Consider the following 24,315-nt stretch of genomic DNA (forward strand, 5'->3'; position numbering starts at 1 on the left):
CCTATCTATCTCCACAAATTTGGCTTCAATACACTCGGTCCTTTCCTCCAAGTCATTAATATAGATTGTAGCTGAGGTCCCAGCACTGATCCCTGAGAGCTAGGTGACTGTAGGTGATTGATGTAGCAGGTTTTGATGGCGCTTCAGTACAAACTTGGCAGTATAACTGCAGTCCAAGAATCCAATCTACTTTCAAGGCATTTGTGAGAAATTGCAGTTAAGAGGCCAAACAATGCAGAATTGTCCATTAAATGTCTCGTAACAGAACATAGCATGCATTTATGACCTGGCTAATGGACAGGAATATACCATGGTCTTTCACCACTGCTACCAAGATGGGTACATGGTAAAATATTGATTTTTAAATCATTATGCTTGAGTCAGTGAAAAATGGCGAGCAGAGTGAGTCAAGTTCTTATCAATGTGCTGGAGTCTGTTCCTGTGGTACATGATCTGAAAAAGAACTCGAGAATTATTTTTAACTTGGATTCAGTTACATTGCCAATGACAAAATTAGAGCACATGGAATTGGGAGTAATATACTCGCCTCCCCGCGAGTGGCTCTCTAGCAGAGCAAGACTACACCTTCTTCTGGCAGGGCAGGGATCCTGAAGAACCAAGACAGCATGGAGTGGGCTTCGCCATCAGAAACTCCTTGCTCAGCATGATAGAGCCTCCCTCAAATGGCTCGGAACGCATACTGTCCATCCGACTGCTCACCACCTCTGGTCCAGTACACCTACTCAGCATCTATGCTCCAACACTCTGTTCCGCACCTGAAGCTAAAGACCAGTTCTATGAACAACTCCATAACATCATTAGCAGCATCCCCAACACCGAACACCTATTCCTGCTGGGGGACTTTAATGCCAGGGTTGGGGCCGACCATGACTCATGGCCCTCCTGCCTTGGGCGCTATGGCGTTGGAAGGATGAATGAGAACGGGCAGAGACTGCTTGAGTTGTGTACCTATCATAACCTCTGCATCACCAACTCGTTCTTTCACACTAAACCCTGTCACCAGGTTTCATGGAGGCACCCAAGATCACGTCGTTGGCACCAGCTAGACCTCATTGTCACAAGGCGAGCCGCCTTAAACAGTGTTCAAATCACACGCAGCTTCCACAGTGCGGACTGCGACACCGACCACTCCCTGGTGTGCAGCAAGGTTAGACTCAGACCAAAGAAGTTGCATCATTCCAAGCAGAAGGGCCACCCGCGCATCAACACGAGCAGAATTTCTCACCCACAGCTGTTACAAAAATTTCTAAATTCACTTGTAACAGCCCTTCAAAACACTCCCACAGGGGATGCTGAGACCAAGTGGGCCCACATCAGAGACGCCATCTATGAGTCAGCTTTGACCACCTACGGCAAAAGTGCGAAGAGAAATGCAGACTGGTTTCAATCTCATAATGAAGAACTGGAACCTGTCATAGCCGCTAAGCGCATTGCACTTTTGAACTACAAGAAAGCCCCCAGCGATTTAACATCCGCAGCACTTAAAGCAGCCAGAAGTACTGCACAAAGAACAGCTAGGCGTTGCGCAAACGACTACTGGCAACACCTATGCAGTCATATTCAGCTGGCCTCAGACACCGGAAACATCAGAGGAATGTATGATGGCATGAAGAGAGCTCTTGGGCCAACCATCAAGAAGATCACCCCCCTCAAATCTAAATCGGGGGACATAATCACTGACCAACGCAAACAGATGGACCGCTGGGTTGAGCACTACCTAGAACTGTACTCCAGGGAGAATGCTGTCACTGAGACTGCCCTCAATGCAGCCCAGCCTCTACCAGTCATGGATGAGCTGGACATACAGCCAACCAAATCGGAACTCAGTGATGCCATTGATTCCCTAGCCAGCGGAAAAGCCCCTGGGAAGGACAGCATTACCCCTGAAATAATCAAGAGTGCCAAGCCTGCTATACTCTCAGCACTACATGAACTGCTATGCCTGTGCTGGGACGAGGGAGCAGTACCCCAGGACATGCGCGATGCCAACATCATCACCCTCTATAAAAACAAAGGTGACCGCGGTGACTGCAACAACTACCGTGGAATCTCCCTGCTCAGCATAGTGGGGAAAGTCTTTGCTCGAGTCGCTCTGAACAGGCTCCAGAAGCTGGCCGAGCGCGTCTACCCTGAGGCACAGTGTGGCTTTCGTGCAGAGAGATCGACTATTGACATGCTGTTCTCCCTTCGTCAGATACAGGAGAAATGCCGTGAACAACAGATGCCCCTCTACATTGCTTTCATTGATCTCACCAAAGCCTTTGACCTCGTCAGCAGACGTGGTCTCTTCAGACTACTAGAAAAGATCGGATGTCCACCAAAGCTACTAAGTATCATCACCTCATTCCATGACAATATGAAAGGCACAATTCAACATGGTGGCTCCTCATCAGAGCCCTTTCCTATCCTGAGTGGTGTGAAACAGGGCTGTGTTCTCGCACCCACACTTTTTGGGATTTTCTTCTCCCTGCTGCTTTCACATGCGTTCAAATCCTCTGAAGAAGGAATTTTCCTCCACACAAGATCAGGGGGCAGGTTGTTCAACCTTGCCCGTCTAAGAGCGAAGTCCAAAGTACGGAAAGTCCTCATCAGAGAACTCCTCTTTGCTGACGATGCTGCTTTAACATCTCACACTGAAGAATGCCTGCAGAGTCTCATCGACAGGTTTGCGTCTGCCTGCAATGAATTTGGCCTAACCATCAGCCTCAAGAAAACGAACATCATGGGGCAGGATGTCAGAAATGCTCCATCCATCAATATGGGCGACCACGCTCTGGAAGTGGTTCAAGAGTTCACCTACCTAGGCTCAACTATCACCAGTAACCTGTCTCTAGATGCAGAAATCAACAAGCGCATGGGTAAGGCTTCCACTGCTATGTTCAGACTGGCCAAGAGAGTGTGGGAAAATGGCGCACTGACACGGAACACAAAAGTCCGAGTGTATCAGGCCTGTGTCCTCAGTACCTTGCTCTACGGCAGCGAGGCCTGGACAACGTATGCCAGCCAAGAGCGACGTCTCAATTCATTCCATCTTCGCTGCCTTCGGAGAATACTTGGCATCAGGTGGCAGGACTATATCTCCAACACAGAAGTCCTTGAAGCGGCCAACATCCCCAGCTTATACACACTACTGAGTCAGCGGCGCTTGAGATGGCTTGGCCATGTGAGCCGCATGGAAGATGGCAGGATCCCCAAAGACACATTGTACAGCGAGCTCGCCACTGATATCAGACCCACCGGCCGTCCATGTCTCCGTTATAAAGACGTCTGCAAACGCGACATGAAATCGTGTGACATTGATCACAAGTCGTGGGAGTCAGTTGCCAGCATTCGCCAGAGCTGGCGGGCAGCCATAAAGACAGGGCTAAATTGTGGCGAGTCGAAGAGACTTAGTAGTTGGCAGGAAAAAAGACAGAGGCGCAAGGGGAGAGCCAACTGTGCAACAGCCCCAACAAACAAATTTCTCTGCAGCACCTGTGGAAGAGCCTGTCACTCCAGAATTGGCCTTTATAGCCACTCCAGGCGCTGCTTCACAAACCACTGACCACCTCCAGGCGCGTATCCATTGTCTCTCGAGATAAGGAGGCCCAAAAGAATACTGCAATGGATTGAGAATTGATTAACAGACAGAAAGCAGAGAGTGGGAATAAATAGGTCATTCTCAGGATGACAGGCTGTTACTAGTTGGGTACCACAAGGATCAGTGCTTGGGTCACAGTTGTTTACAATTTTCTAAATGATTTAGATATGGAGACCAATTGTAACATTTTCAAATTTGCGGATGACACAAAACTAGGAAGGAATTGTGAGGAAGATGCAAGGAGGCTTCAAGGCTAAGTGAATGGGCAAGAGCATGGCAGATGGAATATAATGTGAATAAGTGTGAAGTGATCCACTTTGATTAAAAAAAACAGAAAGGCAGAGTATTTCTTAAATGGTGAGAAGTTGGGAAGTGTTGATGTCCAGACACCTGGGTGTCCTTGTTCATGAGTAACTAAAAGCCAGTATGCAGGTGCAGCAAGCAATTAAGGCAAATGGTATGTTGGCCTTCATTGCAAGGGGATTTGAGTACAGGAGTAAAGATGTCTTACTTCAATTGTATAAAGCCTTGGTGAGACCGCACCTGGAGTATTGTGTACAGTTTTGGTCTCCTTCTCTAAGGAAGGATATACTTGCCGTAGAAGGAGTGCATCGGAGGTTCACCAGACTGATACCTGGGATGGCGGGATTGACTTGAGGAGAGATTGCAGAAACTGAGCCTGTATTCTCTAGAGTTTTGAAGAATGAGAGGTGATCTTATTGAAACTTAGAAAACTCTTAAAGGGTGTGACAGGGTAGATGTGGATAGGATGTTTCTTCTGGCTGGTGAGTCTAGAACAAAGGGATGCAGTCTCAGAATAAGGGGCAGGCCATTTAAGACTGAGATGAGGAGGAATTTCTTTACTCGGAGGGTGGTGAATCTGTGGAGTTCTCTACCCCAGAGGGCTGTGGATGCTCAATCATGGAGCATGTTCGAGACAGAAATCGATTAGATTTCCGAATGCTAACAACGTCAAGGGATATGGGGATAGTGGGGAAAAATGGCTTTGAGGTAGATGATCAGCCATGATCTGTTTGAATGTCAGAGCAGGCTTGATGGGCCGAATGGCCTATTCCTACTGCTATTTCCTGTGATCTTATGACAGTCTTCAGGCTGAAAATACTCTGTGCTTATACAATTTTCACAACAGTAATCAAAGGTTTTGTGTTGCCAACATCAGTGAAAAATAAATCATAAGGTACAGTCTGATCTTAATTCATAGTTGCATGTTTTAAATTATATTCTTTCTTTGGCCTCCTTGTCTCGAGAGACAATGGGTAAGCGCCTAGAGGTGGTCAGTGGTGTCAGTCGCTGTGAGGCAACTATGGAGTGACCTCTCCATGGCGCATGCCTGGGCGAATGTATGGAGGTTGAGAGTTGCCCAAGCGTCAAAACCCCCCTCTCGGCCTTTCTGGTGGGGTCCAAAGGAGTGCAGAGCACGACGTTTGGCACCGGTATGGCTGCAGGAACTGCCGGAAACATGCCAAAGGTGACACATGACCGCCTACGGGGTTCCACTCCGGATTTTCTGTTAGGGTTTACTCCCTTAGCCGTGGTCTCTCCCGAGACGCCCACAAGGCAGCTGTTCATTTGACAAATAAAACAAGTTAGGGTTATACCCTCATAACCAAAAAATACTTGCTGCAGTCAGGTGGGAGTTGACAGTGCAAACCACCCTCACCAGGTGGCCGTAACCAATTGGGGGCTTGTCTGGGATCTGAACTGCCAGACAAACGGGAAATTTGGAAAACGGGAGGGAAAATTGACCTCTAAATTGTGGAAGGGTAAACAAACAGGTTTTCTTGTACTCTTCTGTTTTCCTCTACAGTGCTAGGAACAAAAGAAATGGCCACATTTAATGCTAAGGAGTTTGTGCAGCAGGGAGAGATATCCCATGATACAAACATACGAACACGAATTATGAGAAGTAGGCCATTCGACCCCTCTAGCCTGCTCCGCCTTTCAAGAAGATCATGGCTGATGTGTGTGTGTCTGGAATTCCACACTCCCATCTACCCACGATAACCTTTGATTCCCTTGCCTAACAAGAATCTATCTACCCCCACCTTAAAATTATTCAATGACCCTGCCTCCACCACCTTCTGAGGTAGAGTGCTCCAAAGTCGCACAACCCTCAGAGAAAAAATTTCTCCTCATCTCTGTCTTAAAAGGGCAATCCAAATGTTAAAATGGTGCCCCCTCGTTATGGACTCACCCACAAGAGGAAACATCCTTTCCACATCCACCTTGTCAAGACCATTCTTGATCTTATGTACTTCAATCAAGTCTCCACTCACTCTTCTAAACTCCAGTGAAAACAAGCCCAGTCTGTCCAACTTTTACTCAAAAGACAACCCGCTCATTCCAGGTATCAATCTAGTAAACCTCCTCTGAACCACCTCCAATGATGTCAGTTTTTAAGCATTAAATTCCCACTTCACTATGTTATTTACATTGCTTAATTCAAATTAATAGATAACGTCAGCACAACAAAGACCGAATTTATCTGGAGCAGACTGTTCAGAATTAGCATGCCTCTCCATTTTTTGGAAAAAAGATTTGTTTTAAAAGATTGTTTAGTTTCATCTAATTTTACCTAGTTCAGAAACATTAGGGAAAGTGGCTGGGAGAAATTATTGAGCTAACAATGTTAGGAAGTTGAACTGTCATGGTAAAAATGAAGCAGTTGCTACAATAGTGGAGATTAACAACTATCCTTGTTGAGTTGTCTTGCATATTCAGGTTCTGACTCCTTGCAGTTGATTCCACGTGTTATCAGTGCTCTCAATTTTTTTTTGCTTTGATATTTAAATGGGTCATCTTTCCTTTAAGAGCTTCATCTGGTGTTGCTAAGTTTCTTCAGTGCTTCGGGCAAGCATTTACGGGCATATGTTCATATTCTAACTGGTGTAGTTAAATATTATTACTTATGACCTCATTGTAGTGTGACTGTTGGCTGGTGTTTGAGTCATCCATATTTAAAGCTTTAATTGTTTGCCGTGGAGGCTGACATGCTTTAAGGAAGTGTGAGCAATACACTGGTTCATTTTTCATTGGATAGATGAATTGCTATTGTCCCAGTAAGCAATTCAGCGAGTTCTGTGTTTTTCTTAAATGAATTTTATGTTTTGTATTAGCATGATGCACTTTGTGGAAACTACAGCATAATGTTAGTGGGTGAATGCAGCATGATAGTATATTTAGTACACGGTACGACAGCATCTGTACAAACCCCTGAAGCTGAAGTAAATCAGATTTTACGAGCACAGAGCTATGAACATATCCAATATTGAACAATCTAATTGTATTTTTCTTCCTATTTTCAGATTTTTGTCAAATGAATAGCAGCTGATCCGAGCAGATGAGAGAATCTGGTCAGAGTTTGCTGACATGGCCCATATAAGCTTCAAAATACTTGATTAATTTAATGATCTAGAAAAGGATTAAGATACACTGTGGAGCTTGTGGCTGCAGGTTCAAAGCAGTGAGTTCACAATCATCTTATCAAGGAAGCTTAATCAAAGGCGAGCCAGAATGTTTGGCAGAACACTGAACAAATAAGGAATATATGACGCAATACTTGACAAACTGCTGTGGCAGAAGCTGACGTGTTTGTGTTTTTAAAAGATCTTCCTTGGTCGGTACCGGATTTACAATATTTGAAGGATCCTGCACTGAAATCTGAGTTTACTATAATGACTTCCTTTCGGCTTTCAATTATTACCCAAGTGATGGGAATATCTGCTTAAAGTGTGAGCAATGAAATTCTGCTTCTGGTATTGTGAAAGCTGAATTCCTATTCTGCGAGTCTACAATACTGCGGCTGAATTCAAGACTTAAGCAACTGCTTGTAAAATGCTGCACAGAGTAACAAATTACTCCCAAACGAATTAAAGGTATGTGAGACACTATTTTAAAATTTGTGCTGTTCCAAAAGGAACCATTAGCTTGGATATAGTTTTGAACTACAGTTTCGTAATGGAATTTTGAGGAGTGACCACACAACGTCTGCTACCTGCTGTGATTTTTAATGGCTACTTGAGGGACTGCCTGATTAACAGTATCTTTTGTGATCTGATGTGAGATGATTTTTCCCTTTTGGTTAAATGTCAACAAAGACAGCAGTTCTGCTATAAAACACTTACTATCGGAGTCTAAAAGACTTCAGCCAAGATGTCCTGGAGGAAGAATTATTTCACACCGAACAGTAATCTTCAGGGTATGTTTATGCCACGCAGCACAACTTCTATTGCAGCAAGTAAGGGACTGATGAATGAGCCTGGGCAAAATAGCTGCTTTCTCAACAGTGCATTGCAGGTGAGTAGTTCTTCCTGTTGATGCATGGTACTGCAGGATATATATACACTAGAGTTATGAGTTTAGCTATCCGGTTTTAATTTTAACAAGAATACATTAATAAATTTGAAAAATGGCCATATAATGGCATATGAATTTCAACATAAATAAGTGTGAGGTATTGTATTTTGGTGAGAAAAATTAGAAAGTCACATATTGAGAAAATAGGAATCTCAATGGGGTAGAGGAGCAGTGGGATCTGGGAGTATAAATACATAAATCACTTGAAGTTGCATGCAGCTCAAGAAGGCCAGAACAAAAGCAAACTAAGCACTAGGGTTTAAGAGGATAGAAATGAAAAGTAGAGAAGTTATGCTAAACTTTGACTAATGATCTGGAGACATGAGTTCAAATCCCTCCAAGGCAACTGGGTAATTTAAGTTCACTTAATAAATAAATCTGGAATAAAAAGCTAGTGTCAGTGATAGTAACCATGAAACTACTGGATTGTTGTAAAAACCCAACTTGTTCACTTATAGGGAAGAAAATTTGCTGTCCTTATCCACTAGCCTATATGTGACCCCAGACTGTCAGCAATGTTGTTGACTGTTAACTGCCCTCTGAAGTGGGCTAGCAAGCCACTCTGTTAAGGCCAACTAGGGATGCTCACATCCTGTGAATGAATACATTTAAAAAAAACTTGCATCAAACCTTGGAGGACTGTGCACAGTTCTAGTTGCCACATTAGAAAAATGATATCGAGGCACTCAAGAGGGTGCAAAAAAGATTTACAAGGATGATACCAGTAATTTTAAAAAAAATGCAAGATTATGCCAATCAGGAAAGGATGAACAGTCTGAAGCTCTTTTATCTTGAAAAGAGAGGCTGAGGGGTGACCTAATCCAGACCTTTAAAATTATGGAAGGTTTTGATAGAGTGGATAGAGAGAGAATGTTTCCACTTGTGGGGAAGAGCAAAACTGAAGGTCATCAATATAAGATAGTCATCAAGAAATCAAATAGGCAATTCAGAAGAAGCATATTTACTCAGAGTGGTGAGAATATGGAACTTGCTACCATAAGGAGTGCTTGAAGTGAATATTATAGACACATTTAAGGGGAAGCTAGATAAATTTATGAGGAGAAGGGAATAGAGGGTTATGCTGATAAAGTTAGGTTAGGAAGGATGGGAGGAGGCTCCAGTGAAGCCTAAACACCAGTATGGCCTGGTTGGGCTGAATGGCCTTTTTCTATACTGCATATTCTATGTCATTCTGTGATACTCCAGACGAATGATTATTGATCACTATTATAACTGCTTGCAACTTCAAACAAATCGAGGGTAGCTTTCTACTGCGAGCCCATTATTGTGCTCTGTACCTTACTGTTTCTCTATTGTTTGTTTTAATTGAAGGTTTATTTAGTATTTAACTTGACTATTTGCCTAAATGCCTTGCGAAGGTACTAAAAGATGTAAAAACCCGCCACTACTGTGGATTTTTAAACAGAAACTGAATTTGTATCACTGTAACTTCAACAGTAAAATATTCTAGATTAAGGTTGATGCGAATCCTACTTGCTAGTTAAAATGAACTCATTTTAGTTTCAGGTGTCCAAGGCTGATAGGGGGCAAACAAACTGTTGTACAACCCTTTCAGTGATGCTTCTATGCCAATACTAGCCTCCAGTTTTTTTCCTCAGTTGTTCTGGGGAACATGTTTTCCTCACAGCCTAATTGAGATCAAGAGCTCCTCTGAGTAACTGCAGGTGTCATTCAGCTTTGTTTGTACACAAATGAAATGTTGGCAGAGCAAGGATTCCAAGCAGTAATTTTAAAAAAAATGCCAGACTCTTGAACCCGGCTCACTACTTCTGCAAAATAGCTGAAAGACTGAAAGTAAGCTTTTTATTCTTCTGGATTGCAGTTCAGCCATTTTGCTAATATAACCTGCAAGGTGAAATAACAGACCATTTTATGTGTTCTGTTTGGGATCCACAGTTCCCTGGCATACCTCATCTTCCTGATGCCAGTGGCTCAGCTATTAACTGGATAATCTAGCTGAAGCATAAGGGGAATGTAGCAATGATTTAAGGACATTTTTTTATATTTAGAGGTATTGCTGCAGTGTATGAATCTATGGGTACCTGGTTGCTAAATTGGGTAACACTGTTATATAAAAACTTATGGTGTTTGTATGTCAGGTACTAATTGTGGAGGAAATAGAGTTCCTTTTGAGTCAAGTGATGCTATTAGATGAAGAGATAATAACTTGGTTATGAAAAATTACAATATTTGAAAATTACTTAATTATTTGGAATGTTCGAGGTGATTTCGATATTACACCTTCCCTAGTGGCTGCAGATAATTTGTTGCCTGCCAACAACCATTTATGCTGCTCTGGCTCTGCAGTGATCTGTGGCATATGTGGGGAGAAATTGTTTTGAGATGGTAGTCACGCTACCAAAAGCATCGGTGCAGTCATAGGAGCAGAGACATAAGGTAAATGAAGCAAGAGGCTATTTGTTTAAAAGCTTCATCAAAAAGGTGCAAGTTATATTACTGGGCAGATACCAAGGGTGAGAGGATATTATGATTAGCAACTTGAAAAACTAGGGCTTTGCTCACTACAGCTGAGGAAGTTAAGGGGGCTTGGAGTTGAGGTGTTAAATTGTGAATGGTGAATTGTTAACAAAGGGTCAAAAAAATTAATGTTGGTATTGGAGGTTGGTGACATTTTTTTTCATTAGACCCTGGAATGCAGTACCATGAGTGGTTGTTGAAGTTGTTTCAATCACTGCTTTTAAGAGGGAGTATGATAAATACTTGAAGATAATTAGTGAAGGGAAAGTGGAATCTTGCTGTTGGAGATCTAGAGTGAAGCTAGCAATGGTGTAGGCAATATTGGCAAAAATGGCCTCCTTCCATGTTTCAGTTTCCATACGAGTTGTTGATTATTGCCATGCTTTCAGTAATCTGTTCTAGTCCTACTATTAATGGTCAGTGTCAGTTTCTTTGTTCAGCACCTTGGGACATCTTCTGCTTTAAAGGTGCTGTATAAATGCGCATTGGTGGTTAACCTTTAAATAATGTAACCCCAATTGTGTGACTTAGAGAGCATCTTGGATGAGATGGTGTGCCTGAGCACCTACAATCCTGGTCCTTCTAGGTAGTGGCGGGTGCAGGTTTAGGAGGTGCTGCCAGTGATACCTTGGTAAGTTTCTGCAGTACACACTGCAGCCTCAGTGCGTCAGTGGTGGATGTTTCAGCTAGTGGATGAGGTGCTGATCAAGCAAGCTATTCTGATCTGGATGGTGTTGAGCTCCTTGAGTGTTGCTGCAGCTGCATCCATCCAGACAAGTGGAGAGTATTCCATCAATTTCCTGCCTTGTTCCTTATAAGTTTTGGAGAGGCTTTTGGGAATCTGGAGGTGAGCTTCTGGCAGAATACCCAGCTTCTGACCTGTTCTATCCATGGCAGTTAAGTACTCGTCTGGAACACTGCCACTTTTTATTCCAAAATTAATCAGTAAAACAGCTATCTTGTATTTTTAATTGCAAAAAGATAGATTTTCAAAATGTGCTTTGGAGGATTTCAGTGTTTTTTTTATTTTTATTTATTTAGAGATACAGCACTGAAACAGGCCCTTCGGCCCACCGTGTCTGTGCTGACCAACAACCACCCATTTATACTAACCCTGCAGTAATCCCATATTCCCTATCACCTGCCTACACTAGGGGCAATTTACAATGGCCAATTTACCTATCAACCTGCAAGTCTTTGGCTGTGGGAGGAAACCGGAGCACCCGGCGAAAACCCACGCGGTCACAGGGAGAACTTGCAAACACCGCACAGGCAGTACCCAGAATCGAACCCGGGTCCCTGGAGCTGTGAGGCGGCAGTGCTAACCACTGCGCCACTGTGCCGCCCTTATGTATAAGAACACAAGGATTTCATTCTTGCTGGATCTGTGAAAAATCAGGGTATAACATTTCTAGTGATCTGACTTGAACTGTTTTGGAAATGAAATTCAATACTTCAAACATACAAATCCATTTATATGCTGAATCGAACATCCAAACCAAAATTAGTACCAAATGTAAGAGGAACCTCTCCCCTATTTTCTCCTTTTCCCCTACCCTTTAGATATACCAGATGCTTAACAACTGATTCATTCAAGTCGGTGCTGTTGCTATTACAACCTATTTTAAACAAGATTGATTCAAATATGTGTGGATTTCAGTAAAGGGTACTGGTGAGAAATTCAGATTTTCTTTTTGTGTCTCCTTGAATCGTAGGATGTGGACAGCTGAAATAGGTGTCCTTGGAAAGGGAAATGAACTGAACCTTTCTTTGTTTCCCTTCTGAAGGTGACAGTAGAAGTTATACAGGGATTTGATAAATTTGTGTTAACTGACAGGATTCAAAAACTCAGTAGCATGTTAAAAGTAAATAAGGCATTTTAGTTCAAATTATTTTATTCAAGTGTTCAGACATTAGCAAAGTTAGCTAAGAGTTTAATAGAACCAGTTAGTATCACTAGAATAAATGAATTTAATGGATTTCCAAATGTATTTTGAAAAAGAAGGAACTTGCAAATTGGGTATGAGCTTACTGGGCCTATTAGCCTCTTCCTGGTCCTGAAGTTTCCTGTTCTTTCTTGAACCTGAAAGTTCTTGTTTTCAAGCTATGAAGACCAACTGCCCCATTGGCATAAACTAATGTAGAATTTGGAGCTGCTCTGTTGTTACGATCACCTGGTTCATGGTTTGTGTCAATTTTCGAGAGGTAACTTTTAATTTGGGAATTGAATTTTTTTTAATGCAATACAAAGGGAAACACTTGATTTGAGAAGCTGGCAAACAAATCCAGGATGGTTACAAATCAAAAGGTGGCCCATGTTTATTTAGTAAGGTCATAATGGGAAGTGTGTAGACCCTAAACAATGGGAACCTCTCTGAACTTCTTGATGTAGACAGTGTATCTGCAGCTACCTCAATGAGGGGTTTAAATTATTCATATGATCCCAGAACAAAGAGATTTAAAGTTCAAAAACCTCTCCATGAGAGGTTACTTACAGAGACAGAGTTAGAGAGGTGAGAGCCATAAAGCTCAGGTGGGCTTGTTTAGTTGGGCATTTGGAACCAGAAAGTTGAAAAGAAATTGCTCTGTCATTGTTAACGATATCAGTTATTCACATGGGATACCAGAAATCAAAGATGTTTTGGGAGTTGGGGAGGTAATTGGCTTAAATTGCTATCTAGGACATCCCACGTGTGCCACTTGCTATGGAGATAGATGTGGCTAGGGAGATGCCTTTTGGGTCAGGTATTCTTTTTGGATGCTTGCTGACACAGATGGGCAGTTGCTTTTTGGAAAGCTGTGGGCTTCAGACAAGCAGTTGGATTTTGGAAAAGCAAGTTGGCTTTGGGAGAAATTGGACTCAGAAGCAAAGAGGCCATCAGGAACCAGGGGTTTTTCTGTTTTGAATAAGGCCCATGCTCAAGCTGCCAAGTCCAGATTCGGGAGATCTGATACCTCAGAAAACAGCAGAGAAATTAAGGAAATCAAAGTGAATTCCTAAGACCTGTGGTACACTTTGGATTGGTCCCAGGACAAGTGAACAAATCGCTAAGATCCTGTAACGTATAGGGGTCTCTTGGGGTGGAAGTAACAGTCAAACAGGAGTGTTTGGTTGAGATTCAGTTTAAAGCATACAATTTCATGTTCTGTTAAGATTTTAAGTTCCAAATTGTAGTGTCAAGTTAGTGTTTTGCTTATACAGTAAGGTTTTTGTTTAAAATGTGAAATCTTGTGGCGTAATTTTTAAGTAATAACTGGGAATTTTTTTGACTTTAAAAAAAAGTTAACAGTCTCTTATGGAATTGTAACACTGAACGGTCTGACTTTCCTTTGTTTCCGAACTAGACTAGACTTCAGAGAAAGTATTTCACTTGAAAGAAAGCTCCCTTGTCATACTTAGCTACTCCTTTTAATTACAGCTTTCGAGCAGTTCATAGTTTTCTGTGAAGTTGAATAATTAAATTGTTATCCATAAATCATGGAAGAATTTAAGTAACTTATTTCCGCAAACCTTCCTCCCAAGGTCCTATGGCACCTTGATATTTTTCGAAGGAGTTTCAGACAGCTAACCACTCACAAATGTATGGGAGATTCCTGCATCTTCTGCGCTCTCAAGGTAGGAGCTTTGTACTACGTTCTCTTTATTGTAATCTAAACTTTGTTTTCCTAATCTTAATTTAAAATTCCTAACTCTTGCTATTTGTTTTGCTCTATATCCATGATTTTTTAAAAGAAAAATTATGTGGAACTCTTAGAAAATCTTAGCTGTCTGAAGCTGGCCTTTAGAGTGGTTTGCTCCCTTAAAAGTGGGTTAAGGCAGCAATTCGCTGAAGCATACAGACCAGCTGAGATTGGGGAATTCAGCACAGGCCAGACATCAAACATGTGGTCTTGGTGCCACATCACTTTCGATTACCCATTTGAGAGTCTGCCAACATTTCTTTACATAAAGCTTGGATTGTAATCTCTGATGCTTTTTTTTTAAACTTAGAAAACTTCCCTCAAAGAAAATATTTCAGAATGGTGACCACAAAATTAACTTGGCCTTGTTTACAATGGAGTAGTTTCAGTTATTGACAACTAGATTGGATTTCCTTTGCTGCTGATGAAAAAAAAGATTTGTCTGATGATCTTTATATCTGGTGTCTTTAACAAACAGTTCATTAGAACATTGCATAAAGCTGAAAGAAATGCTGCTGCAATGATCACCAATGTTTCATGTTTTCCACACAACAGTTAATTTTGAAGAATTGATTTGATGTACTATGATTTTACTGTCTGATGCTAAACATTGTACAATAAATGATTTGACTGCAAGGTGAATGAAGTCTTATGTTCTAGTTTGGGCTACATTTACTCTTACTAATTATTAATTTAAATTTTTGACTTGTGTTTTTGAAAGAGGATGTGTTTCTTGTTTTTGTGCTGGGGGGCATATCTACAGTTGGTGAGCACTTCTGGCATATCTTGTAAGTGGCCATTCGTCTTGTGACGTTTCAATCCTGCTTTCACCTGTTATCACAGACTTGCACGATCCAGTCACTGGATAACTTATCGGGAGCAGAAGCCAGAGACAGTCGTCTCTGCGTCCAGTTGCTTAATAGTACATATGAATGATTCTCTGGAATAGGAGATCTGTAGATACTATTTGAATGGAATACTGAATAAGTAGTTGGTTCACAGCCTGTTCACAAATTGTACACCATCTTGATGTGCCAAAGATGGGCAATAGACTTACCATTTCTTCTTAATGTAAACCATAGAGAAACTAATCCCCATATTAGCCTTGCTATTTTTGTAACTTCTGAAGTTCATATTGCTGTACAGATTTCTACATACCCTTAGTGATTCTTTTAAGGTTAAACTTACATTCAAGATTTTACAGTATTTGGGTGCCACTCTACAAATGCTCAAGAGTTTGTACAATAAGTTAACGTAGAATGAAGTAACAGTTTGGAACTTGGCGTTTACAGTTTATGTCGCCTTGCAGTTGAAGGTATTTAGTATAACTTAATGGTATCCATAAGTTTTCAGAGTAACTGTGGTCGAGTTAATCTGTAAGTGTTTGATGAGAGGATGAGTGGAACTCTGAGACATGCTGTCATTGAGTCTTTGTCCCATTGATGTTGCTGAAACATTTTTAAAACTTCAAATTGAAATCTCTTGCGATCAACCAAGACAATTATTTTTCAAATCTAACAAAATATCTTTCAAATACTTGGGTATTTATTTGCAGAAAGAAGGAAGTGGGACTGCTGTTCTTAACCACTATGCATTTACTCATGTGCTTGCTGTCAGTTTCATGGAATTATCTATCACTACAATTGACATGAGACTTAGTATCTTCACCAACGTCTTCGGGAACTTATCTCCAACCTGTGCACAGGAAAATACTCTCAGAATCATTTAACCGTATCATTACAATTAGAAAAAAATTACATACTTGCAAAAAAGCACAGTTGCTTTAAATGCTGATTTGCTTTGTTTACTAATAGAATTATTCAGTCAGGCCCACACATAGCATCCTGGTTGCTTGCACATTGAGGTTGTGTGTAAAGAATTTAGATTATCATGCTATTCCATCAGCTGCTAATAGATTTCAGTTTTAAGCTTGGGTCAGATCATTGCGAGTGATGTTACTTGAATTTCGGTAAACTGCTATTGACAATGATGCAAGATCTTGGACTGTCTTAACTAAATCTGCCTGTAGAGTGCATTGAAGATCAGAGGAGTAAAGCCACAATCTTGGAGAAATTGTGTATGAAAAGAAATTCTTGGGTTATGAACCAGCCATTTGCATTGACAAAGTGACTGAGACCTTTAATATTGAACTAGTCAGGCATCAAAGTAATGCTTCAATAAACTTGGAGAAACTTGAAATAAACACTCCATGAGCCCAGTCAAGCCTCACTGCCCATCAGGGGATTAATTCTCGACTCTTAAGAAAGTAATTAAGTAGAATTGGAGATTGGTATGAATTTGTCTATTGAATTTTGTTGCATTTGAATAAAGCTTAAGACCATAATGTCCTGAAGTAATTACACTTCGGTAATGCAGTGTAGGCCAGAGAACTCATTGGAGGACTGTACAATAACATGTAAACACTCCACATTTTATTGAAGGATTATTGTAGAGAGTTAATGACTTGCAGCTGACAGATGTGGGAAGGAAAATTAAAATACACAAAGCAGACATTGCACACTCCTGGATCCTACAATCATTTGAACTTCCTCTGTAAACCTCTTTGTGTCTTTATTTCTCTCTCTTTTTAAATTCCCAAGTTCCATCTCTTCAAACAGCCTTTCAGGCCACTTTGTAATTTCTCCATGAAGGCTCTACATCTTTACTTCCTCTAAAATGCCTTGAGAATTTTTTCTGTACCCTATGCAATCTATTAGCAGTTTGAGATAAATTATAGCTCAATATGCAGCCACGTCTGTAATTTTAGACGATAGTAAACATTTCAAGCTTTTGCAGTCCACATGTATTAATTGTTATATTTTTTCCCATCATTCATGTGCATTTGGATCCAACAAAGGCACATTTGAATATTTTCATAACAACAGAGATAAGAAACTGTGGAAAATCAAAGAGCATTAGATGTTCATGAGCACAAATCAGTAGACAGTAGTATTCAGGGACAAAAAGTAATCAAAAAGGCTTAAGGGAGTGTTGATATATCTGAGGGTGGGAACACCAAAAGGAGAAAGTTAAGCTTCTGTTGTACGGAGCCTCGGTCAGACCTCATCTGGAGTATTGCATTCAGTTCTGAACACCATAACTCAGGAGCATTTATTGGCCTTGGAGGGAGTACATTGTAGGTTTACTAGAATAAGGCTGCAGTAAACTTGGCTTACATTCCCTTGAGTTTAAAAGATAGAGGCATGATCTGATTGAGATTGATGAAAGGATTCGCTAGAGTAGATGTAGAGAAGCTGTTTTGTCTGATGGGGAGGCCCAGAACAAGGCGACACAATCTTAAAATTAAAGGTAGGCCATTCAGGAGTGAAATCAGGAACTACTTTTTCACATCAAAGGTAGAGGAAATGTGAAACTCCGTCCCCCAAAAAGCTGTGGATACTAGTTCAAGCAAAATTATCAAGATAGACATTGACAGATTTTTGTAAGATGAGGGTTTCAAGGGCGATGGAGCAAAGGTCGGAAATGATGTTGAGGTACGGAAATGCCATGATCCAACTGAATGTGGGAATCAGCTCCAGGGGCTTTTCCTATGTCCCTATGAGGACCTGCATGAAAGACAACTTTTTAGTTGGTGAAAATTTGTCGTCTTCATTAGGAGAACTTTTACTTAATACCCTGTGTAAAATAAAACTTTCTGCAATAGCTTGATTGTGGGGAGGTGGGGGCGGGGCGAGATAAGACTAATATTTAAAAGGGTCACTTTTTTAACTGCAAAAAATAGTACTTATGCCACATGAGAACTTAGAGCGTATCTGCAAGAATAATGAAGCCTTTTTTGAATTATAAATGGCTTGTCTTTAATGATTAATGTATCAGATGCCTCTCTTCATATTTTTCCATATTGCAGCCATTCGAGCTTGTCTGCAGGAATGACTCAAGTACTTGTGTGTTACAAATGGTTTCTCATTGATGACTTATGGTACAAATTTTGTTAATGGATAGGATTCCAGGTTTTAATTCTAAATTTGAAAGGCTACAGAAATGAACAAGCCGTACTGAAGTTTGGTGACCTTGGTTGGTATTGACTTAAAACTCATGTGGCGTTGTGTTTCAGTTCATCCTAGTTCACCAGTTATATGGCTTTTATATTCAGTTTACATACAACAACAGAAATGAGTGCCTTTCTTTCCAAATTTATGCAAACTGCAGTTTAAGTCAACTCTTTAAAGTATGAAATAAACTTGTTTTGTGTTGGTAATCTGAGGTTATTAATCTTGAATGTATTGATGCTGTAAGGAGACCAAATTCAAGAACCTCTAATTTTAATTATTTGTCTACGGCCAGATTCTAGCACGGGCGCTACCCAATTAGAGGATGATTGCCCTGCTCGAAGCAAAGCTAAACTACAACTGGGAAGAATAGACCTGTGATCTCTGGTCTCTAAATTAGCTTGTCTCAGCCAAGACAGAGATCAGAATGTTGTTAGCCTTGGCTCAGTGGGAGCACTCTTACCTGAGTCAGAAGCTTGTTAGTGATGGCATGGAGGGTATATATATTCAACTATAGCAGGAATCGTAACTGAACCCAATTCTGTCCTCATCTGACGTTGATAGTTTCAAGCAGGAGTCAATAAAAACAGTTCACGAATGGGAACTCTGGCCATTTGAGTTGCTTTTAATTCCTGTCTCTAACCCAGGACTGCTGAGGCTAGCAGAGGAAGAAGGAACTGACACTTAAATCGCACTTTACTCACTCTCAATGTTCCATCGCGCTTCACAGTCAATGAAGTACTAATCACTGTTTAAAATAGCAAGCGCAGTACCCAGTTGGCGCACAGGAAGATCCCACAAGCAATGTGCTCAAAATTGAAGAATAGTCACTCTAACCTGTCCCCCTCTGAACTTAAGGCACTCCGTTCTCTCAGATCTAACCCCGACATTGTGATCAAACCTGCAGACAAGGGTGGTATTGTATGGTGTATCGACCTCTACCTTGCAGAAGCTCAGCGCCAACTCTCAGATGCTTCTTCCTACCTCTTTCTGGACCACGACCCCACCACCGAACATCAAGCCACTGTCCACAGGACTGTCACTGACCTCACCTCCTCTGGAGATCTTCCCTCTACAGCTTCCAACCTCATAGTCCCACAACCCCAGACAGCCCGCTTCTACCTTGTTCCCAAAATCCACAAACAGGACTGTCCTGGTAGACCCATTGTGTCAACCTGTTCCTGCCCCACTGAACTTATTTCTTCCTATCTTGACTCTATCTTTTCTCCGCTGGTCCAGTCTCTTCCCACCTACATCTGTGACTCTTCTGACACCCTACGTCATTTTGACAATTTCCAGTTTCCTGGCCCCAACCGCCTCCTCTTCACTATGGACGTCCAATCTCTCTACACCTCCATCCCCTACCAGGACGGTTTGAGGGCTCTCTGCTTCTTCCTTGAACAGAGGCCTAACCATTCCCCATCCACCACCACCCTCCTCCGCCTGGCTGAACTTGTTCTCACATTGAACAACTTCTCCTTCAACTCCACTCACTTCCTTCAAGTAAAAGGTGTTGCGATAGGTACCTGCATGGGTCCTAGTTATGCCTGTCTTTTTGTGGGACATTCCTTGTTCCATTCCTACTCGGGCCCCCTCCCCCAACTCTTTTTCCGGTACATTGCTGACTGTATCAGTGCCGTTTCCTGCTCCCGCCCCAAACTGGAAAACTTTATCAACTTTGCTTCTAATTTCCACCCTTCTCTCACCTTTACATGGTCCATCTCCGATACTTCCCTCCCCTTCCTCGACTTCTCTATCTCCATCTCTGGGGGTAGGCTGTTGACTAATATCCATTATATGTCTCCCACAGCTACCGCGACTACACTTCTTCACACCCTACGTCCTGTAAGTCCATTCTCCCAGTTTTTCCATCTCCGACACATCTGCTCTGATGATGCTACCTTCCATGACAGCGCTTCTGATACGTCTTCCTTTTTCCTCAACTGAGGATTCCCCCCCACTGTAGTTGACAGGGCCCTCAACCATGTCCGGCCCATTTCCTGCACCTCTACCCTCACCCCTTCCCCTCCTCCCAGAACCACGACACGGTTCCCCTTGTCCTCACTTTCCACCTCATCAGCCTCCATATCCAAAGGATCATCCTCCGCCATTTTTGCCACCTCCAGCATGATGCCACTACCAAACGCATCTTCCCCTCCCTTCCCCTGTCAGCATTCCGAAGGGATCGTTCCCTCCATGACACCCTGGTCCACTCCTCCATTCCCCCCACCACCTCATCCCCTTCCCATGGCATCTTCCCCTGCAATCGCAGGAGGTGTAATACCTGCCCATTTACCTCCTCTCTCCTCACTATCCCAGGCCCCAAACACTCCTTTCAGGTGAAGCAGTGATTTACTTGTACTTCTTTCAATTTAGTATACTGTATTCGCTGCTCACAATGTGGTCTCCTCTACATTGGGGAGACCAAACGCAGACTGAGTGACCGCTTTGCAGAACATCTCTGCTCAGTCCGCAAGCAGGACCCCAGGCTTCCAGTTGCTTGCCATTTCAACACTCCCCCCTGCTCTCATGTTCACATCTCTGTCCTGGGATTGCTGCAGTGTTCCAGTGAACATCAATGCAAGCTCGAGGAACAGCATCTCATTTACCGATTAGGCACAGTACAGCCTGGTGGACTGAACATTGAGTTCAATAATTTCAGAGCATGACGGGGCCCCCCATTTTACTTTTATTTTTAGTTATTAATTTTTTTTGTGTTTATTTTATTTTATTTCATCTTAGTTTGTTCAGTTTGCTTACCCACTGTTTTTTTTCATGTTTGTACTTGCTGCTGTTCAATTTTCAGTCCGTTAACACCCTATCTGTACTAATGCTTTGTCTTTCAACACACCATTAACATATTGTTTGCCTTTGCTCCACGACCTTCTGGTTAGCTATTCTGTGACCTTGTCCTATCTACATCTTCTCCTTTGTTATCTCTTGCCCCACCCCCGCTTTACTTGCTTATAACCTTTTACATTTCGAATATTTGCCAGTTCTGAAGAAGGGTCACTGACCTGAAATGTTAACTCTACTTCTCACTCCACAGATGCTGCCAGACCTGCTGAGTATTTCCAGCATTTCTTGTTTTTATTTCAGATTTCCAGCATCTGCAGTATTTTGCTTTTATTATAATATTCCAAAGGCCTGAATGACCAGAGGCATGAGTTTAAATCTCACCATTGCAGCTGGGGGATTTAAATTCAGTTAATCAAATAAATCTGAACAAGAAGCTAGCCTCAGTAATGATGACTGTTAAACTACCAGATTGTCGTTAAAAACCCATCTGGCTTACTAATGTCCTTCAGTGAAGAGAATCTGCTCTCCTTACCTGGTCTGGGCTTTATGTGACTCCAGACTCTCAATAAGGTGGTTGCACTCTGAAATGGCTTAGCAAGCCATTCAGTTGTACAAAACTGCTACAAAAATTATAAGATAAAGTCAAGTGGACTATCTGGCATCAAACAAGGCAGGACAGAGGCACACTCAACCAGTGATCCATGCAACATCCTCCTCACTAACATCTGGGGATTTATGCCAAAATTGGGAGAGCAGTCCCAAGGACAAGTGAAATAACAGTCTGATACAGTCATACTCACAAATTGTACTGTCAGCCAACATCCTAGACTCCTTCATCACCATCCCTGAGCATGTCCAGCGGTGGCAGCACAGTGGGAGGGAGTGGCCCTGGGAGTCCTCAGCATTGATTCCGGACCTCATGAAGTCTCATGGCATTCGGTCAACCATGGGCAAGGAAATCTCCTGCTCACTTACTGCTCTCCCTCAGTTGATGAATTGAACGCTATTTGGAAGTGGCACTGAGTGCAGTTAAGTACAGAATGTTTAGTTGGTGGGGGACTTCAATATCCATCAGCAAGAGTGGCTCACGAACAGCACGACTGACTTGTTGGCCAAGTTCTGAAGGACATAGCTGCCAGACTTGACCTGCAGCAGATAGTGAGAGCGCCAACATGAGGGAACAACCTATTTGACATCGTCCTCACCAGTCTACCTGTCACAGATGCATCTGTCTATGACAGTATTGGTAAGAATGATCACTGACAAAATCCCGTCTTCACACAGAGAGATCCCCCCCCCCCCCCACCCCCCCACCATTGCGTTGCGTGGTGCTACCATTGTGCTCAATGGGATAGGTTCAGAACATGCCCAGCAGCTCAAAACTGGGAGTCATAAAGCTCTGTGGATTATTAGCAGCAGCAGAATTGTATTCCAGCACAATCTGTAACCTTGTGGCCTGGCATATTACTTTCTCTACCATTGCCATCAAGCCAGGTGACCAGCCCTGGTTCAATGAGAGTGTAGAAGAGCATTCCAGGAGCATCACCAGACACCTAAAAATCAGGTGCCAGCTTGGTGAAGCTACAACATAGAACAACATTCATGCTTAACTGCAGAAGCAGCATGCAATGGACAAAGCTAAGCAATCGCAGAACCAATGGATCAGATCAAAGCTCTGCAGTCTAGCTCCATCCATTTGTTACTGGTAGTGGACAATGAAACAATTGACAGAAGGAGGAGGTTCCATGAGCAGCATGAGTGGAGAAGACAAGGCTGAAGTGTTTGCAACCATCTTCACCCATTAATGCTGAGTGGATGATCCATCTCAGCCTCCTCCTGATGTCCCCACCATCACAGATTGGCTGAGCACAATGGATGTAACAAAAGACTATGGGCCCCGACAATCCTGGCTGTAGTGTTGAAGGCTTGTGCTCCAGAACTAGTTGCACCCACAACCAAGCTGTTCCAGTACAGCTACAAAACTGACATTGACCTGACACATTGGAAAATTATCTAGGCATGTCCTGCAAATTAACAGAGTAAGCTGGATGTTGTGTCCTCAGTGGTGAATTCTAGTAAGGCAGTGCAATGCTATATCCTGTCGCTTTATTTTATATTGTTTAATCCACTAGTGTCAATCTGAACTTGAAAGGTTTGATGTGGTTGGGGTCAAGTAAGAGAAATTTCTGACTGGCTTTTCCCATTGACTGTTCTTCGTGAACTGTTGCATTGCTGTCAGCTGTTGTAAGAACTGTGTGTCGGGAACTGGCCCCACTAAATCCATTTTAAAAGTGGCTGTAACTGTTCAACCATTCACAAATCTCCTTCCCAGATTCTTGATGGCTGACAGTTGTGTTATTGTTGTTATGAAGATACTATATGGTAGATTTTCATACAAGTTAGTACCACTTTAGGTTGTGAGATATTGTTACAGAGCTATCAGTCGTGAGGCATGAGCTCAATAAAATCAAATATGTCAAAGACGCTAATTGGTCTCCACTTTGATTATAAAGGTGCTCCTGGGTTTTAAAGTAATTTTCAAACTTTTTAAGTTATCAAAACTCATCAAAAATTTAGAAATACACAGCAGGCCAAGGTGTACTTCACCAGAACTTTTTTCTTGATGGATACTGATTGACCCATGCACTTCCAGCATTTACTATTTTGTCCTGCACAAAAAGCAGGACAAATCAAAGCTGGACAAATCCAATCCGGCCAATTACTGTGCTATCAGTCCACTTTCAATCATAAGCAAAGTGATGGAAAGTGTCTGCGACAGCGCTATCAAGCCGCACTTGTTCAGCAATAACCTTTTTACTGACGCTTAGTTTGGGTTCCACCAGGGCCACTCAGCTCCTGACCTCATTACAGCCTTAGTCCAAACATGGACAAAAGAGCTGAACGCCAGAGGTGAGATGAGAGTGACTGCCCTTGATATCAGGGCAACAGTTGTCCGAGCATGCCATTAAGGAGCCCTAGCAAAACTGGAGTCAATGGAAATCTGAGGGGAAACTCTCCGCCGGTTGGAGTCATACCTAGCACAAAGAAACATGGTTGTGGTTGTTGGAGGTCAATCATCTCAGTCCCAGGGCATATGAAAATACGAATTAGGAGCAGGAGGAGGCCACTCGGCCTTTCGAGCCTGCTCCGCTATTCAATAAGTTCATGGCTGAACTGATTACTCCACATTTCCACCTATCCCCGTTAACCTTTCACCCCCGTTAACCTTTCACCCCCTTGCTTATCAAGAATCTATCTACCTCTGCCTTAAAAATATTCAGACTCTGCTTCCACCGCCTCTTGAGGAAGAGAATTCCAAAGACTCATGACCCTCAGGGAAAAAAATTT

The 24,315-nt window shown here is 42.3% G+C and overlaps 1 protein-coding gene across 7 annotated transcripts in view; it reads left to right on the top strand.

Moving 5' to 3' along the window:
* Nucleotides 1-24,315, top strand: part of usp54a (ubiquitin specific peptidase 54a) — a 177,397-nt gene that overhangs the window by 50,418 nt on the left and 102,664 nt on the right. For all 7 annotated transcript variants that reach the window (XM_068020393.1, XM_068020394.1, XM_068020395.1 and 4 more), the window contains exons 2-3: nt 6,928-7,918; nt 14,001-14,093. In XM_068020393.1, coding sequence (XP_067876494.1) covers nt 7,775-7,918; nt 14,001-14,093 — 237 coding nt within the window. In that variant the 5' untranslated portion in view covers nt 6,928-7,774. The remainder of the gene's footprint in view (nt 1-6,927; nt 7,919-14,000; nt 14,094-24,315) is intronic.

Source organism: Heterodontus francisci, chromosome 42 (assembly GCF_036365525.1).
Source record: "Heterodontus francisci isolate sHetFra1 chromosome 42, sHetFra1.hap1, whole genome shotgun sequence".
Classification (NCBI taxonomy): domain Eukaryota; kingdom Metazoa; phylum Chordata; class Chondrichthyes; order Heterodontiformes; family Heterodontidae; genus Heterodontus; species Heterodontus francisci.